Raw genomic sequence first — 18217 nt, 5'->3', positions numbered from 1 at the left:
CACACCCCTGCAGCTGACACTTGGCATTTGGGCTCGACCATGGAAACCCGAATCTCTTGGGGCTCCTGGCACACAGGCCTTGTGCTGACGTTGCTTCCAGAGGTAGTTTGCCGCTCTGGTGTGAGTGATGCCACAGAGGAGAGGCCATTTGTAGGCCCAGCTCAGTGAGTCGGCAGGCTTGGCAGAGCTGCGGTGGCATCTCGACACTTCCACTTGGCAGTAAGGACATTTACAGGTGACCAGGGCAGATCTAGCAGAGCAGACATTTGACACGCTGACTTGTAGCCCAGGTGGCATGTGATAATATGACAGTGCCAGGTTCAGTGTGCCCCATTCTACTGGCAGGGTTTGCCAAGATGGGGATGGCATGGCTGTGCGTCTGACGACTCACTCCGGAGGGGCTCCGCATGCTTTGGGCCACTTGTTTCATTTACGAATAGGACTCGGGGTGTTGTGCCATGTCAGCCATTATGGATGTGGTGAGCAGGCAAGCAAAAAGACAACAAACCCACAGCCCCGATGTTGCCTGACGCAGGGGTCTTGCCCATTGTAATCTTTCTCGGGGTCTTTTTGCTTGACTTCTCACTTCACCCTGTGCTGTCACTGCTAAGGGTGACTGTAATATTTTAATAAGACGTTTCTGTTTTTTCAGTTGGTGACGGGGTGACATCTGCTGATTGTCACATGACTGGGCGAGGACTAGACATTCTCCGACTTTACATACGCGTCATAGTCAGCATTGTCCTGAATCAGTCGATCATAATGTGAGTGCTGAGCCCGTCTGTAGCCCTCACAAGCCCTCATGCCATCTTAATGTCTGCCAGAGACGCCTGTGGTGCTTGGACGAGGCCTGGGGGTCCGGACCCTGAAACCCACTGAAGGTTTCTTCCCAGGAGGCAGTGAAGTCCTGCTGGAGTCTTGGCCGAGCTGGCGGGCGTTCTGCTCTCTCTTACGCTCCACGTCGTGCCCTTTTCCTTCGTTCGTTCGTTTTGCTCATTGATTTCAAGATGGAAGTGAAGCCGCGTTCCCTTTTTTTAACTCTTTGTCTCCGCTCTTCCAGGCAGACTTGGCGCGGCCGCACATTATCCAGAAAGCTCAAGGACTTGGCTTGGCACAGCAGACCAGTAATGTGGGTAAGTGGTGAACAAGTGGGACTGGGGTGTGAGGCGCAGTAGACGTGAGCCTTTAGTGCGGCCCACCCGCTCATCGAGATTTGGCTCCACCTGCTGTTGAGACTGAGGAGTGCATAGCAGGAGGCCCAAAAGTGGACTGTCGTTTGCATGGCAGACTTTCAGGAGGAGAAGAATAATAATAATAATAATAATAATAACGGGATTGGCTCCAGCAGACCGCCGTGACCCTGTGTTAGGATATGGCGGGTTGGATAATAATAACAACAACAACAATAATAATAACAATAATTCTTTATGTTTATTTAATGCTTTTCTCTACTCAAAGTGCTTCAGGGAGTGTGGAGCCACTTCAGCCACCACTAATAGGCAGCATCCACCTGGGCGAGGTGACGGCTGCCATTTTTGCGCCCGTAAGCACATGAGCTATTGGGTGGTGAAGTGGTGACAGAGACAGGGGGTGATTGGGGGGCCCGAGTGACTAACCAGGACGCCAGGATTCACCCTGCCCATGGATCTGTTAGGACCACCGAGAGTCGGGACCCTGCATGGTGGAATTGCCATTCCTTCTGCCACATTGTGCTTCCTTAGCATGCGATATTCTGTGGATAAAGGGGGGCTGGGGAGCCCACCTGAGCGATTCCACTCTGATCTGTGGATGAGATTCGAGTTCCCTTTAGACAGTCTGGACCAGAGGAGGCCATTCAGCCCACCAAAGCTCGCCAGTCCACTCCACTCCGTTGAGTTTTGAAGGCCCCTAAAGTCCTCAAATCTTCTTGACGACTTTTCAGTGCTGTGGAAGCACACTGTGGTCTGATCCTTCCCATGCCAATGAACTGTGTGCCCGCTTGTCACCACCTGGCCACCCCAGCCATTCAGGTTTTAGGTCCAAACTCCACGGCAGCTCAGCAGACTTCAGGGTGCACATCCGGACAGAATGACAAATGTCCAAGGGGACCATGATGGCCGTGTGCCCATTGGTCACCACCATCTCAGTGAAGGTGTGGCATTCAGTCAGTCAACACGGCCACTTTGTGCCAGTGAGACGGAAGCTTCAGGCCGTGCTTGGGGTGAGGGTGGGCAGGAAGACAGGAAGTGTCACCTCTAGTGGTCTCTTCTCTCTTTTTAGGAGGCACTACAAGTGTGGCATCTCAGTGGGCTCTGCTGGCAGACCTTTCCTGGAAGAGGAGAAAGAGAGAGGTAAGCACTGGGGCTTCCCCACCAAGCATCTTATAATGGATGCCAATGCTACACGGGAGGGCTACACGGACTTGTGGGTTCAAGAAGGACGAAACGAGGCCCTAGGTGGTTTTGTGAAGGGGGCAAGGAATTCTTGGACTTTTTCTGGTGGCGTCCTGAAAGCACAGGTCTGGTGCCCTCCATCTGCTCGGGGCTCCTTCAGAGTGGGCTGTGGTTGCTGAGGAGGCCACTGAAGAAGCACAGAGGATCCTGGTATTTCAGGTGGCACAGTGCCAGCATTAAGCTGACTTTGGTACCAGAAGTAAATGCCAACTTTCAGGCAACTCGTGTTCATTCATTTATTGGCATGATTGGGACTAACCTCGTGTTTCTAGCAACATGCTGGAAATGTCGAGTTGGAGACCCCCAGCCCACCCCTCCATAATGCTTTGAGGGTGTGCAGTTGAGCAGCTGGGGTGGTGGTCTTGCTTGAGTGCCACTTTGGCACCAGAATTTGGTTCTGAGTTCTGATTTGTGGCACCACTGCAGCGGTAGCCTGATGGCCCTCTAAACACTTGGGTCTCCTCTTGGCACAGGTGCCACACAGCGTGTTTGAAGAAATGAAGTACCTTGAGCTCATGATCGTCAGCGACCACCGAACAGTGAGTGCCTGTCTTCTGGGGGGTGGCAAACCAAAATGTCTGTCCAGGGGGTCTTCACTTCTGACCCCTGCTTTTCTCTCCCGTTGTCCGCAGTACAAGAGGCACAAGAGCAAGCAGCACACAAACAACGTGGCCAAATCTGTGGTGAACCTGGTGGACGCAGTGAGTACCCCTGAAGTCACGTGACTACGGGACACCCCGAGTGCCTGATCGCTATTGGGGACGAGGCTGGGGACAAGGGGTGGAGCCTGTTTCATGTGCAGTGGCATTGGCATTGGCATTGGTCACTCAAAGCACCACTTTGTCACTCCATTTTAAGGAAATTCTACCAGAGTTACGTATCTCGTCATCCTGTATTGCGTTTTGCTCTGCCCGCCTTCATGGCGCCTGGCAATGGCGACGTTTGATTGAAACCATTCACTGTACGCAACAGCAGGCGTCAGGTTAATGGTGGGCTTGGATGGGTGCACACGTCTCGTATCCCTCATATCCTGGTAAGGGTCTTAGTGAAGACCTACTGAGCTGGGCAGACCCCTGCCAATCATCTGTGGGTCATCATAGGGGATTAGAGCAGATGGCACCCATGAGGGCAGTTTATCTGCGTCTGTCGTGTTGATGGACGCCACACAGGACGCCCTCTGGCTGCTTCACCTCCTGGTCTTCTTCTTTGACTTGCTGCCCTCCGTCCCGGACCCTTGTTGAGTGACTTTAAACTGACGACATAGTTCTACTCCTTCACTGACCCTCACAATCCCCTCTGCCCCCCAACAATCCTGTCACAGAGAACCAAGTGATCTCAGATTTAGGGGGGCCCATTCTCACCCTGAGCCCACCACAGATGGCCACCCTTGATGCCCTCACACACTTGGCTGTTTCTGAAAGTTGCAAACAGGAGAGCAGAGGAGATACGCCCTTGGTGGGGGTCCGGCCTCGCTTTCTGTGGACTCGGGTGGCTCCACTAGTACAGGGACTATGTGACATGTAGCAGTGGCCCCCCAGACTCTTGAAGCCCCCTCTACAAGATAACAGTGTGGTGACCTGGTCAAGTCCACAAGGCACATGTAGACAGGGTGGCAGACTCCCATTTGAAATTGTCACACTTGTCTGAAAGCACAAGCCCTGCACGGGGGGTCCAGCCTTTATCTTCATCTTCATCTTCATCTGGGGGTTCTGCTCATTTTTAGGGTGCTGTGATCACACAAGGAGCGCCGGCTGCACGTGTCGTCTTCTTTTCAAGTAATAACGAGTACACATTTTTTATTCATTTGCATTTCTCCAAAGTAACAGTTTTCTGTGTTTGGTGACACTCATCTGGTGGGTCAGGTGACCTGCTCGGCGTCACACACCAAGTCAGAAGAAGACCCTCAGCTGTCTCACAGCACGTCGGGTGCTGCTCAGTTGTCTTCTTGTTTCTACCTGTAGGTGAAGTCAGACCCTCGGGGTCATGGTGACGATTGTACATCTGCTGTGCCCTCCTGCCCTTCTGGAGCCCCTCGTCACGCGGGCAGCATGCCCTGTTAGAGCCTGATACCTCAGGATGGCCTTTCTGTCTCCCCGCTGAGATGCCAAAACCTTCTTCTCTGCTCCAAAGACCCGAACTCGCGGCCATTTGCAGACCATGCCAGTAGATTGTGCCCTGTCCATGAAGAGCCTACTGCCTATTCCAGTGCCACCCGTGGAGACTCACAAAGTGGTGTTCTGGCATATGGAGGTCCATTTCAAAGGCCCGTCCTGTGACTGGCGTGTCCCCTGAGCACATTCTTTCTTTTTGTTTTTTAGGCCGCCTTTCACTTGAGTACATTTGAGTGCCACACCTTAACTGTGCCTACTTGGCCCCTTAATGTGGTGGAGGTGGCAGGGCAGGGAGTGGCTCACGTCCATCCCGTTATGCTGTGGCCACTCTCCTTGTTCAGCGGGTCCTGTCTATGTCGTAAACTGCACAGGCGCCCGGGAAGTCAACAGGGGGTCTGCGTCATCAAGCAGGGATGTGGAGGGGCTCGTGGGAATTCTGCGTTGGAATTTCAGGGTACAGCAGGAGGTTTTTGAATCGACGTCACAACCCTTTGGTCCTCCAGCCATCAGATTTTCAAAAGGAGGGCACCGGGGGGCTCCTTGGACCAGACCTGCCCAGTGGTGGTCTTTCTGCAAGTGGCATACCTCAGAAGAACATCGGAGGGCTTAATCCATTTAGTGGGAGTGCTCTGTCAGTTTATTTCATATTGGAGTGGGAAGGGCCTGGCCTGGGGGTCCGTTCAGATCAGCAGTTCAGCTCAGTTTGTGTCCCCTCTGAGCGCGGTGACAACTTCTCAGGTGAAACGCAAAGACGGACTTTACTGACCACATGAGGAGCACAAACCGATTAAGTCTGAGGGGCTGAACGACGGAGAGGAGGGCACAGGAGAAGTGCAGCCATCAGCGTCGCCGGAGAGAATAAACCTCTGGAGGGTCAGCCATGACAGACCAGAGCCCCCGAGGTATCTGCCCACTGCCCACCCACCCCCTGCTGGGCATTTTACAGTTTCTGGGCCTTGTAGTCTGATGGCAGAACCTTCCTGTCTGTTGATTTCAAGACGGCTTTTCCTTGGGCAGGAGGACAGCTTGGCAGCAGTGCCACAGGAGGAGGATGCCACAAAGAGACACAGAATGGAGGAGGGTTTTGTACAAATGGCACATCTTCTGGTATGAAGTAATGGATTTTGTGTTCCCAGTCCATAAAGAAGCCAAAGTGCAGACTGTGAAAGGGGCAGAGGCTGGAGAAAAGGAGTGCCAGGTGGCAGAGTGGCTGAGGTCAGCGTCTGGCTCATGCCCAGGGTAAACCCAGGTGGGGTGGGGTGGGGAAGGGGGCACACACAGAATGTGCTGGAATGTCGGTGTGGCGAGACCACAATGTCACTAAAGTCACCTTTCATAAAACCTTTAATCAGGTTTTCAGTTAGAAATTTCAAACACAGTTGTGCCAAACATGATGGCGGGCACTGCAGTGACATTGAGGTTTCTTTATCGTATGGGCTCTGGATGGCCGTCCCTCACTTTTATAGTGTGCTGGCACAGATGTCACCGCTTTCAAGGGCACCTTTATTAGTAGGAGCTGTGTGTGTGACGTTAGCGCTTTGGACAGCAGGGGGCACTCGAGAACAAAAAGTGCTGCAGTTGAAGGCCGAGATTCGCTTACAGCGGACCCTCCAGGGGAATTCAAAGTGTCTGGAAGTCCGCAGGTGAGAGTGGCACAACGCGGGCTCTGATGTGGGAACAAACGCCATAATCAGATGGCAGAGGAAAGGCTGCTGGAGTCAGTAAAGCTGTGAGGTGTCCTGCACTTGTTGGACGTGATTGAGGTCTTCATTATTTGGTGCATTTAAGACTCAGCGCCACGGCTGTCACCATAGTGGTCCTTCCTCCGTTCAGGTATGCCACCCCTCCACGTGTCTGCCACGTGTCTGATTTGTGTTCTCCTCCTTCCACAGGTCTTTAAAGAGCAGCTTCACACCAGGGTGGTCCTCGTGGGTACAGAAGTCTGGACAGACAAGGACCAGATCCCCATCAGCGTCAAGCCCATGCAGATGCTCTGGGACTTCTCCAAGTACAGGCAGCACCACATAAAGAAGCAGGCCGACGCGGTGCACCTCTTCTCGTACGTATGGGGGTCTGCCAGCGCCTCGGGGGGGCACTCAGACACAAAGGAAAGGGCGTGTTTGGTCACCGTGCTATTGAGACCCTCGGCTGTCAAACCCACAATGTTACCCAGTTTGGCATAACCCCCCAATTGTTTTCCACCCGGTGCCCTCACGTGGCTTTCTGGTTTGCTGTCGCTCTGGTCAGGCTGCGCACAGTTAACGCCCAAGCTGCGTGGGCCATGGCACTGCCCTCTTAGTAGGGGCACCACAGCCTCAGTTCAGGCCTTGGGTCCGCAGTACCAGGCGTTTCTCAGCTGTTGTGATGGTTGGCCTGGCAGCTCCATGTGCCTTCACTTTGCGTGGCACCTCTTACTGGTTCACCAGCTCAGTGGCTCCTTCCTGTCTTGCCTGTTGCAGGAATGTGACGTTTCACTATGGCAGGAGCAGCATCGCCTACTTTGGTGGCATCTGTTCCTTGACTCGTGGCACCGGTGTCAATGAGGTACGCCACTCCTTTCCTTTCCTTTCTTTTCTTTGTGTTGTTGCCAGACAGCGTACCAACCTCTTGTTGTCACTTTTTCTCCTTCAGTATGGCACAACGATGGAAATGGCGAGTTTCCTGCTGCAGAGCCTGGCACAGAATCTGGGCATCCAGTGGGATCCTGCATCTCGGAGAAGTAGGCACCTTCTGATCTTCTAGTGTGTGTGTTCAGTTACCCAGAGGCCGTGGGGCTGTGCCCACTTGCATGTGCCATCCCTGTGTCAGTGTGACAGCTTGTCTTGAGCCAGGTGGCCACACCCTTAGGTCTCATACCTGAGCCTGGGCACTGAGTGGTGCCCTGAGGGTGAGCCGACTTGTCACGAGTGTGTCACGTGTGACAAAGTGTTTCCTGCCCACGTCTGAACTCTTGCTTTTCTTTTCTTTTCTTTTCTTCTTTTTCAGAGGAGTGCGTTTGCCTCGAATCCTGGGCGGGGTGCATCATGGAGGAGACAGGGTAAGATAGCGGGCATGGGCTGCATGTCCACTCACCTCCTCTGAAACTGCCAGAGTGTGGCACAGAGCAGGACGTGAGTGCCAGCGGCGGGCAGAAATCTGATTTGTAGTTAAAAGTCCTAAAGCACATTCTGTCGACGAGGCTTTAAGACCCCTGAGCTGCCCCCTCCTCGTTTGGGGCGCCCTTTTGCTGTTTGCAGCTCTTGCCGTCAGACTTGGTCGCTCATTGTCATTTTCTACCCCCCCACCTTCACCAGTAAGCCCACCGTGACGTGTGCACATTTTGTCGTCCTCGTCTTGCTCTGTCATTTGGCTTCTGTTTCAAGTGAACGCACAGCCCTTCAACTTGCTGCCAGCTGCGTGGCACTCGAAAGGCTGAAAATTGATGAGAAGCCCTCCAGATAAGGAGTTCAAAGTGTGGCATCGTCTCTCACAACAAAGGGCCGCCCGCCTGCCCGCTTGGCACTCCACTCCACACTTTGTACTTTGACCCTGGAAAAATTAGAGGAAATAATTAGCCCAATTATCAGCCGCACCGATTACTAAAAGTGCCTGGAGAACAATTATGACGCCCGACTGGCGGATACTGGCAATTACTCTCTTCAGGCTGGCATCTCAGTCAGAGTGAGGAGGGTCGAGATGAGAGAATTGTAGACGCTAATTTAGAGAGGACTGTGCCAGACAAGAATCGCTGCGTGAAAACGGACAGACGACGAGAGTTTCACTCGCATAACAAATACGTTCAAACAAACTAACACACGGCGCACCCACGAGAGGAAAAGGAAGGCAGCCTCGGGGCGAAGCCATTAGCAACAGTGGGCAGCGTCTGCCATTAAGAAATCAGAGCAGCTGTGACAAATCTGGTGGACATGCAGCAAGTACCAAGGTGCTGTGAAAAAATATTAGACCCCCTGTCCTGATATCATGTGACCCCGCAGTGGTGACACACAAACACAAAATGAAATGTCAGGATGTCGGGACAGAATTGAGGGTCTCGAGGTGATTGGACCACTTGGGTCATGTGACCAGAATGTCATACAATTCTCAGCGTTTGAGGCTGCAAAGACTACGGATTTGGAGAAAATGTGGCAAAGTCTGAGGAGGAGAGACTGGGACGGTGGAGCAGACTGAGAAATGTGTCACATGTAATGCAGGACAGGGACAGACCACCATACCGAATGAAACGGAAATGTAAGAAAACTCCACAGTGGGATAATAAAGAGTTAAAAAAGGAGAAAACAGACGAGTACGGCGTATAAGAATAATAACTGCAAAGTGGGCATATGAGGACATGAGGGGCAACCAGTAAGAAGAACATCAGGGAGGCTAAAAGACACTTGGAGAGAAATAGCAGATAAGGTGGGAGACGACCTGAAGAGATTCTTTAAATAGTAAGAGAAGAGTCAAGGAGGAGGTGAAGTGCATCAGGAATAGTAAAGGGGGATTAAAAGATACAGCGGACCCCCTAAACTTCACCAGTGAGCAAGTGGATAACCTCAGAGCAGTAACAGGGACTACTAAGGAGTGCTTTAGAAAGTCAAGAGAGAGAAGAGCAGCTGAGATTAAACAGGCTGACATCACACAAATCACCTCAGGGGTCTTAAGGGGGCCAGCGAGTGCAGATAGAGACCCTTGGCACAGATTTAGGAAGTCACTGAGCACTGAGGAGATTGTGAAGGACTGGAAAATGGCGAATATCATCACGTTATCGAAAAAGGGTGACCGGGCAGACCAGTAAGGTAAACGGGCATCACAGGAAAATGAATGGAAGGAATTATTAAGGAGAAGATGGAGGAACACCTGGCAAGGACAGGACAGTCAGCGTGGGGTCAGACGAGGGGGGTCGTGTTTTACTGACAGGCTGGGATTCAATGAGGAGGAAACAAAAGGAGACGAGGAGAGTGGAGGAGATGAGATGATTGATGAGGACTTTCAGAAAGCATTTGATGAGGTGCCACCTGAGAGGGTGGGCATCAAACTAAAAGAAGTGGCAGGTCAGGGTGATGTTTTTAGATGAGTGCAGAATTGGCTCAGACACAGGAAGTAGAGGGTGATGAGGGTGTGAGGGACCTCATCAGAATTGGCCGATGTTAAGAGTGTTGACCAGCAGGGGGCAGTGAGGGGGGCGCTGCTATTTTTAATATCTATAAATGATTTAAATAGGAATATAAGGACCAAGCTGGTGAAGTTGGCAGATGATACCAAGATAGGTGGATTAGCAGATAATTTGGAGTCCGTTATATCATCACAGAAGGACTTGGACAGCAGACAGGCTTGTGGACAATGAAATGTAATGTCAGTAAATGTAAAGAATTACACACAGGAAGTCAAAATGTGAGGTCTGAATACCCAATGGGGGTCTGAACATCGAGAGTCCACCTTATGAGAAGGATTTAGGGGTCGTGGTGGACTCTACGCTATCAATTGCCAGACAGAAGCCGTTAAGAAGGCTCACAGACTGTCAGGTCATATAGCGCCTTGACGTGTCCCAGGAGGCTCTGCTCCACCTTTCTAACACTCTGGTGAGGCCTCATCTGGAGTCCTGGGTGCAGTTTGGGTCTCCATAAAGACACAACAGCACAAGAGAAGGTCCAGAGAAGAGCGATGAGGCTGACTCAGGACTTCAGGGGATGAGTGATGAAGATTCAAAGAGCTGAGCCTTCACATTGATGAAGAGGAGACCTGGCTGACTGGAGTGTTTAACACGATGAAGGAGATTAGTCGAGGATGTGACTTTACAATGAGCTCATCGAGGACCACCAACACCACTGGAAACTTGTGAAGGTAAATTTCACACACGTTACAATGTTGTTCTTCACACAGAGAGCCACAGACACATGTTGTAAGCTACCAAGTGGTGTGGTGGGCAGGAGGACTTTAAGGGTCTTCAGAACTCGACTTGATGTGACTTTGGACTCTGCAGGTGGACAGGACTGGTGAGCTCTGTTGGCCTGAATGGCCTGTCCTCGTCCAGACTGTTCTAATGTTCTCCTATCTAATTTCCCAGCCAGTGCATGTGGGCCGCAGTCCAGAACAGCTGAAGCCCCCACAAACACACCACCCAACCAGCCTCACTCTGTTCACTGGTGGATCACCACCCATCCTGGATGACCACCCCGGCCCCCTGCACTCAATTCACTGAGGAGGCAAAGCATTGACAATCGTGCTTGATTTATCGAACGCTCTGACGGTGTAGCGATCACATGAGGTGCCCACCCTCACTCCGCCCATACACTATGTGACAAGTCAAGAATGATTCATTGAGGGAGACCACCCCACTCAGATGATCACACTAAAGTGATCCTAAAATGGCGAGTAAATGAGGGTGAGACGACGTGAAAACAAGCATGGCAGAGGTCGGTTATCCAAGAGGGGTCTTCAAAAAAAGACCCAAACTGTGCAAAGCGCCAAACACCACACGGGCACATTTATCAAAACCCCAAAGCGGGCCTGGCAGAAGGTGTGAAACACTTCAACTGGAGGTTCTGACCATCGCAGCGGGTCCAGTGCCTAACCCAAGTGCCCCCCTTTTACTTCTCTCGACCAGCCTGACTGCCACCTGGTTAACGTTGCTTGGCAACGGATGCTGTTTGCAGGAAGAGGAGTGGCTAGGGGTGGAGCCTCAGCTGACTCCCAAATGCTACCTGAGACCACTAGAGGGAGGCTTTCAGAGTACATGTGTGACCCCAGAAGTGACCCCAGTCTGAGGTGTGTGTAAAGACCCCAACCCACAGTGGGCAGGGGAACTTGGAGTTAGGAAGGGAGAGGGGACAAGAGTTTGACTGGCAGGAGGAAGACTGGCCAGGAATAAGGGAGAGTGAGAGCAAAGTGAGGAAGGTCAGTGTGTGGATAATCAGACCAGCCATCCCAAAAGCAGTCAGAGATTGGGGGGTCCCGTATTAGGAAGGCCCAGTGGGGCACTGCATCTTGATGGTTTGTTTGTGTGTTGCCTCCTTGGTGATTTGCCCCATTGTTGTCCATTCCTATTATTTATTATTTTCATAACAGATGTCTTCTTCTTCTTCTACTTTGGGCTCCTTGGCATCATTTTGGGTCCATGGCAGGCTCCACAGTGCCAACTGTCTTCTACTTTAGGCCCCTTGACATCATTTTGGGTTCATGGGTGGCTCAGCTGTACCCACTGTCTTCTACTTTAGGCTCCTTGGCATCATTTTGGGTCCATGGCAGGCTCCACAGTGCCCGCTGTCTTCTACTTTAAGCTCCTTGACATCATTTTGGGTTCATGGATGGCTCAGCTGTGCCCGCTGTCTTCTACTTTAGGCTCCTTGGCATCATTTTGGGTCCATGGCAGGCTCCACAGTGCCAACTGTCTTCTACTTTAGGCCCCTTGACATCATTTTGGGTTCATGGATGGCTCAGCTGTGCCCGCTGTCTTCTACTTTAGGCTCCTTGACATCATTTTGGGTCCATGGCAGGCTCCACAGTGCCCACTGTCTTCTACTTTAGGCTCCTTGGCATCATTTTGGGTCCATGGCAGGCTCCACTGTGCCCGCTGTCTTCTACTTTAGGCTCCTTGGCATCATTTTGGGTTCATGGGTGGCTCAGCAGTGCCCGCTGTCTTCTACTTTAGGCTCCTTGACATCATTTTGGGTCCATGTCAGGCTCCACAGTGCCCACTGTCTTCTACTTTAGGCTCCTTGGCATCATTTTGGGTTCATGGGTGGCTCAGCAGTGCCCGCTGTCTTCTACAGTATGCATAGTGAGCACTCGAGAGGAGGGGCAGGACTTATAACCATGACCCGACTCAATTGTCACCCATTTTGGATGTCTGTGAGCCCACCGTTGGCTTCATGTTGTCAATTCTTTTCTTCCCAGAGTGCAGCACAGCCGCAAGTTTTCCAAGTGCAGCATTGCTGACTACAAGGAGTTCCTGAAGAAAGGCGGTGGATCCTGTCTTTTCAACAAGCCCACCAAGGTAATGAGTGACAAAGAGGACCTGAGCCCTGCTGTACAGTAGCCCCTGGCACTTTGTCCCCTCATGAGATTTGAGAACTCAAAGCCACGAGAGTTCACTGGGACCTCCGCTCCGGTGCCACTCCTTCATATAAGGGGCAGGGTAGGGCATGGCAGACTGGGAAACAAGGTGAGGTGGCCCTCCTTGGCCATGCCACAATAAGCACAATGACACGATGGAGAGTGATGTGGTGTGACGATGACAACCGACCCCTGTCTTTGCCTTTCAGCTGTTTGAGGCCACCGAGTGTGGTAACGGCTACGTGGAGCCCGGAGAGGAGTGTGACTGCGCTGGCCGAGCGGTGAGTGGGGATTCTTCATCTCTCTATGGCTTGGGTCACCTGGCCTTCGTTCATGTGTCACCAGTAAGGTCACCAATCGTACTCTCGATGCCATAACTTGAAACCAGTGATGGGGGGCTTTCATGCTGTCCTCGACCCCAGAAGAGTGCCACATCCTAGACTTATTGTTACAACAGTGGCCTGGTGTGTGTGTGTGTGTGTGTGAGTGGGCTCTGTGGTCGACTGGCACCCCACCCAGGCCTGTTTGGTTTTTTATTTTCTTGTGCCTGATCCTGCCAGTCAGGGCTCTGCAAACAATAAGAGGAGGACTTGATGCGCTAGGTGGTCTACGTGGGGTCCTGAGGTACGTCCGGCGATTCACAGCCGTCCTTCAAGAGGGGTCCACACAATTCTTCTGCCCACAGCCTTTGGCCTGTCACCCCTGCGCCACTTCATGCCAGTCTGTGTCCTCCTGACTCTGAGCTCTTGAGTCTTCTGGGCTCTCTTTGTTGTGCTGCGATGGGTTTCTTTATTTCATTTTTCTGGGCCAGTTTTTACAATTTTATGGTTGGGGGGTCTCTTCACCTCTGACATTTAACTGGTGAGAAAGTTCTTTATCCTCCCTGTTCTGTTGCAACGTCATTTTGTTTTCTTGCGGACGTCACCTTCTTCTGACTGCGGTGTTGACAGTTGCCTTGGCGAGGAGTCCCAGAATTCCCTGGGGTTGTGCCCTGGGTGACGTCACTGACAGGGCCGTATGAATGCCAGCGCGTCCTTTACGTTGTACCCAGACACTTTTTCTGACCTCTCGCCCGCGATACCCTTGTTCTGATCGGTTTGATTGCTGGTTTTCGATCCTTGTGTGTCGGTAGTTTAGGGTGTCCTCCCCCCCGGCAGCTCCCCCTGATCGTCCCCAAAGACCCCAACAGAGCTGCATTCCTGAACTCCAACTGCCATGTCACCCTGTGATCGGAGGGACACTGCCACCTGTCATGCGTGTGGGGGAATGATCTACTCCCGATGAGCCCGTTCACCTGTCCCTTCCATTGTGGTCTCAATCCTTCCTTTATCCTGGCCAGGATGCCTGTCCTTCATCCCTGGCACATTTTAGGTGTCATGCCAGTCCTTTACACAAAAAAAGAGAAATCCAGCCTTGGAGCCAAAACATGTGGCCCACATGACCACAAAGGAGTCGATCCTGGACAGTTTGTCCTCTGGCAGCCAGCAGGAATGCCACGTCCATTGACCCTCAATTACCGGATCACCTGTGGGATGCGCCGTATGCTGGTGCCCCCCATCCTGCCTTCTATCCTAGGACCTTCAAAAGGTGGCACAACCCAGATGTGGTCCTCCACGTGCAAAAGACCACCCTGGCTTAGAGTGTCTCGGTGGACTTTTAGTGACCTTCTTGAAAGGATGACGTTGAGCGAAGCCATGGCTGTAGTTTGTCACTTGTCCCCAGGTGGCACCGGAGTGCATGTAGGGGAGTCTTGGGGCGTCAGAGTCATTCAGGTGTTTATTCGTATTTGGTTTCCTGAATTGACGCGACTGACTTATTTGTAAGGCGGACGGTGAACTTGAAGCCCATGTCACTGCTGTCTCTCTTCACCTTTTTAAATGTGCTTGTGACGAGTGTCCCACTTGTGGCAGGGACCTTAGGCCAAATCATTGTAACCGAATATTACCAATGTGACAGTGCCCGCTCTTGATAATTGACAGCCATCATTTCCCTGGTTTTCTGCCTCATTTCTTCCTAAGTGGTATGTGCCATCTGTGGGTGGTACATTAATGCCAGTTGATATTGTTGAATTTGACCCCCGTTGTCTGGGAATTACAAAGGCAGAGCGGGCAGTGGAGTCTTTGTTTAGTCATCGCACTAGACCCGAGTTTTTTAAAGTACCAGTGGTCACCCAAAATGGGTCCTGGACTGCCACCATAGGGTCATGAAGGGTCACCATGGCTAGCTAATGGGAAAGGGTCGCATATCCTTTGTGAAGAGTGTTGTGGTGGGTCGCCACGGGTTGTTTAAGCAATCGGTCCACCCTGAGGGTTCTTGGCAGATCTAGAAGGGGGTGCCCACCTGGCACTCATCATGGAGTGGCTCTCAAAGACCCCAAAAAAGGGGATTTGGGGACACGGGTAAGAAAAAAGGTTTAAGAAGCCCTGCTGTAGACAGTTGAACGGCTCACTCGACCCCTGGCACGGTCACAATGCCAGTCCCATTTCATACTGTATCCATAATGCAGCGGATCTCCAGTTCTGTCCAGGGGTCCGCTCTGCCTCGATTCTTACCTTCAGTAAGCCCGCCGGGATTTCCCACTTCCTCCCCTTTTCTGTCGATGAGTGGTCCGGACGTTTGTGTCTGACTTGCGGACGGATGAGTTGCTGATCTTGGAGCTTCTGCATGTCACGTGACGCACGGCTACCACAGTTGCCAATTCTGTGTGTCGGCATGAGACCACTTGGCGCCCAGTGGGCTGATTTAAGGACGGTTTTGTTGAGATATCTTGAGTACGGAGCAGTATGCCAACAGCCAATATGCCAATTTCAAAAGCCTTGGCAATCCTCAGATGGAGACGTTGGGTACATCTTTAACTCTGGATTAGCTCCGTGTTTCCGAGTTCCCTTTGACTTGTAATGTTTTCAGACGTTCCCCTGTCCCTAATACCAGTTAGTCAGTGCCAGGAGAGGCGGGCGTGCGCCAGCTGCTGGAAGTAATTGATAAATGAGAGTGACCGGACAGAATGGTGTAAGCGTCGCCCTGTAAGAAGCAGACGTTCCTCTGAGACGGCCGCGTCATCTGCACAGCGCCGTGATTCCCGGTTTATTGTCCATCGTGAGCCCGAAGCCGCAGACGGCAGTCGTACCCTGAGGTTTAAACGGGTCCTCTCGGGTGCGTCTATCAAAAAGGTAACAATACAGAAATCGGTGCCAAAATTAGGTACGGACCCCCCAGTCGCCAACGTCGAACGGCAGCCCATTCATCGAACTCTGCCTGCTGGTCGTGAAGCCGTTGAGCCACCACAGGCCGGTTTGGGGTCCGTGACATCATAAAGACGTGTCGTCACTGACGCGTGGAATTCCATTCTCTTCTCACCGCCATCTTGGATTTGAACGCATTGTCACAAAAACAAACACCCGACAGCCCACGTTAGCTAAGGGACCCTCTTGTTGCCGTAACTAAAACCACGTAAATGCTTCACGTCTCCGCACGCACCTTTCCGGAATTTTCCGACTTTTGAGTGTTCCTGTTTTTTTAGGCCGCTCCTTACGAAGGGGCACACCAGAGGCTGCCACACTGAACTCAGTGCCATTTGTACCCGCGTCTGCTCTGCTTTTAGTTCATTATCATTATTGTGGGCAAGATGAATAAAAAGGAGAAAACAACAAAGGAGGCTGTTGGGTATTCGAAGCTAAGACTTTGGACGTTTGGGACGCTTGCCACTCAAATGACGTTGAAAAGCAAAACTGGCCAACTCACCGATGGGGGTCAAATCCTGCAGCCACGTGCATCGCCTCGCTGCCATATTGTGCCCACTCTCCGCACAACCACTGAATGTGTCACTGTTGGTGGCGTGCGTCTCGCCCATGGGTGGTCAACGCGCCTCGCTTGCCACGCTCCTCCCATCTGTGTGTGTGTGTTTGTTTCAGGATTGCTATGGCAACTGCTGTAAGAAGTGTTCTCTGTCTAATGGCGCGCACTGCAGCGACGGGCCCTGCTGCAACGTCACGTGTCAGGTAAGAGACCCCCTTAGGCTGACTTGCATGCCCCCGCTGTCCTCGAGAAGCGCCACGTCATGCCCGTCTCCTTTCCTTTTCAGTTTTATCCCCGAGGCTATGACTGCCGCTATTCGGTGAATGAGTGTGACATTACGGAAATCTGCACCGGAGACTCCGGACAGGTATGAGTCGGGGGCTTCGCTTAACTACGAGAGGAGGGGAGGTGGGCTGGGCTTGACTGGGCTGTTTGTGCTTGCGCTGGTGTGGCCCGCGTCTTGTGATTGGTTCGTTCATGCCTGTTGATGCTTATCAGGCTCATTCTTCGATGATTTCAAGTCGTGTCCGGTGGTCTCTTGTCCCAGTTCCAGTTATATAGCTCCTTTCACCAAGTCAGAGTGCAACTCAAAGTGCAGTAAGAAAACACAAAGCAATTCAATACAAGAAACCCACCCTAGGGTGGCACACATGGCGGACCACCCAGCACACCGCGTCACCCACTACAGGTGCACTCAGGCCACTCATTTAAATGTACAGCAGTGCCATAGTGCCTCTGAGTGGGCATTCCCAAAGACCCATTGTGGGTGGGCTTGTGTGTTGGGTGTACTTTGCCGCCCCCCTCTAGGGCTGGTCCCAGCCTGGCACCCTGATGCTACAGGCAGTAGGGTCATGTGCTCTTTGCTGAGTGGGGCTTGTTCACTTTCTCTCCAGCGGTGGTATGGCATGGGGTGCCATTTCTGCCTCCACCTTGGTTTATTGTTGGACTGTTCAATGTGAGTGCCATCTGTGCAAAGCCCTAAGGTCGCCTTTTTTGTCTTCCAGTGTCCGCCCAACCTTCACAAGCAGGATGGATACACCTGTAACTCCAACCAGGTACTGCTCTTTGGGTGGGCACAGGGCAGGTGTTGGCACCTGTGTCGGAGGGCTTTTGAATGGTTTGTGTAAACTGTATGTGGAAATGACCCCTCTTAATTGGTCCGGCTTGCCTGGCGTGACAGTTTGATGACGACACCCTGCCATCCCCTCTCCTGAATTGTGCATTAGGCTTTAGCCAGGCACAGGCACGGGTGCCAGTCGAGTGGGGAGAGGACATTTTATAAGATCAGCTGAAAATGTTAGCCAAGCTTCGGGCACACGACCCTTCAGAGCTCTTTATTCTCTTTCCTCTTCAGGGACGATGCTACAATGGCGAGTGCAAGACGAGGGACAACCAGTGCCAATACGTTTGGGGTCCAAGTGAGTAAACGCAAAGGTCCACGTGACTTACGTCCGTCTCGCCCCTCAGAGGCCTTGTGGTCCATGGGTGAGGGGTCTGGTCAGGCCGATGCCACCTTAGTAACCGCCAACCGGAGTCTGGCTCAGGCAAGGGGTCTTCATTAGTGGTGGGACTCACAGGAGTGACGCAGAAGGGGACACGATGCTTAACAACCAGGACTACCACTTGACATCTTCGCTTGTTTCGGTGCTCCGTCGTGTCACCAGGCTCATTGGTGTGAAAACGGGTACAAGAGAAGGTCACAGGCAGGTTGGTGAGTGTAAACGTACGAAGGCCGCAGTGGGGGAAAAGAATCTGAGAGTCCGAATGGGCACGGGCACCTCGGGACTATAAAACACAGCCACTGACCATCACTGGAAACTTCTGCTTCTGTCCAGACCTCACTGAGCC

At 52.2% G+C, this 18217-nt stretch overlaps 1 protein-coding gene across 3 annotated transcripts in view; it reads left to right on the top strand.

Annotated features, from left to right (window-relative positions):
* Positions 1 to 18217, top strand: part of adam23a (ADAM metallopeptidase domain 23a) — a 73342-nt gene that overhangs the window by 44507 nt on the left and 10618 nt on the right. For all 3 annotated transcript variants that reach the window (XM_039757863.1, XM_039757864.1, XM_039757862.1), the window contains exons 7-20: positions 1061 to 1133; positions 2260 to 2330; positions 2906 to 2971; positions 3065 to 3133; positions 6436 to 6602; positions 7003 to 7087; positions 7175 to 7262; positions 7529 to 7580; positions 12416 to 12515; positions 12784 to 12855; positions 16486 to 16572; positions 16656 to 16736; positions 17374 to 17424; positions 17724 to 17787. In XM_039757863.1, the coding sequence (XP_039613797.1) occupies positions 1061 to 1133; positions 2260 to 2330; positions 2906 to 2971; positions 3065 to 3133; positions 6436 to 6602; positions 7003 to 7087; positions 7175 to 7262; positions 7529 to 7580; positions 12416 to 12515; positions 12784 to 12855; positions 16486 to 16572; positions 16656 to 16736; positions 17374 to 17424; positions 17724 to 17787 (1126 nt within the window). The remainder of the gene's footprint in view (positions 1 to 1060; positions 1134 to 2259; positions 2331 to 2905; positions 2972 to 3064; positions 3134 to 6435; positions 6603 to 7002; positions 7088 to 7174; positions 7263 to 7528; positions 7581 to 12415; positions 12516 to 12783; positions 12856 to 16485; positions 16573 to 16655; positions 16737 to 17373; positions 17425 to 17723; positions 17788 to 18217) is intronic.

Source organism: Polypterus senegalus, chromosome 6 (genome assembly GCF_016835505.1).
Source record: "Polypterus senegalus isolate Bchr_013 chromosome 6, ASM1683550v1, whole genome shotgun sequence".
NCBI classification, from domain to species: Eukaryota; Metazoa; Chordata; class Cladistia; order Polypteriformes; family Polypteridae; genus Polypterus; species Polypterus senegalus.
Note: the sequence above shows the minus strand (reverse complement) of the source record. Positions and strands in the feature narration are given on the sequence as shown.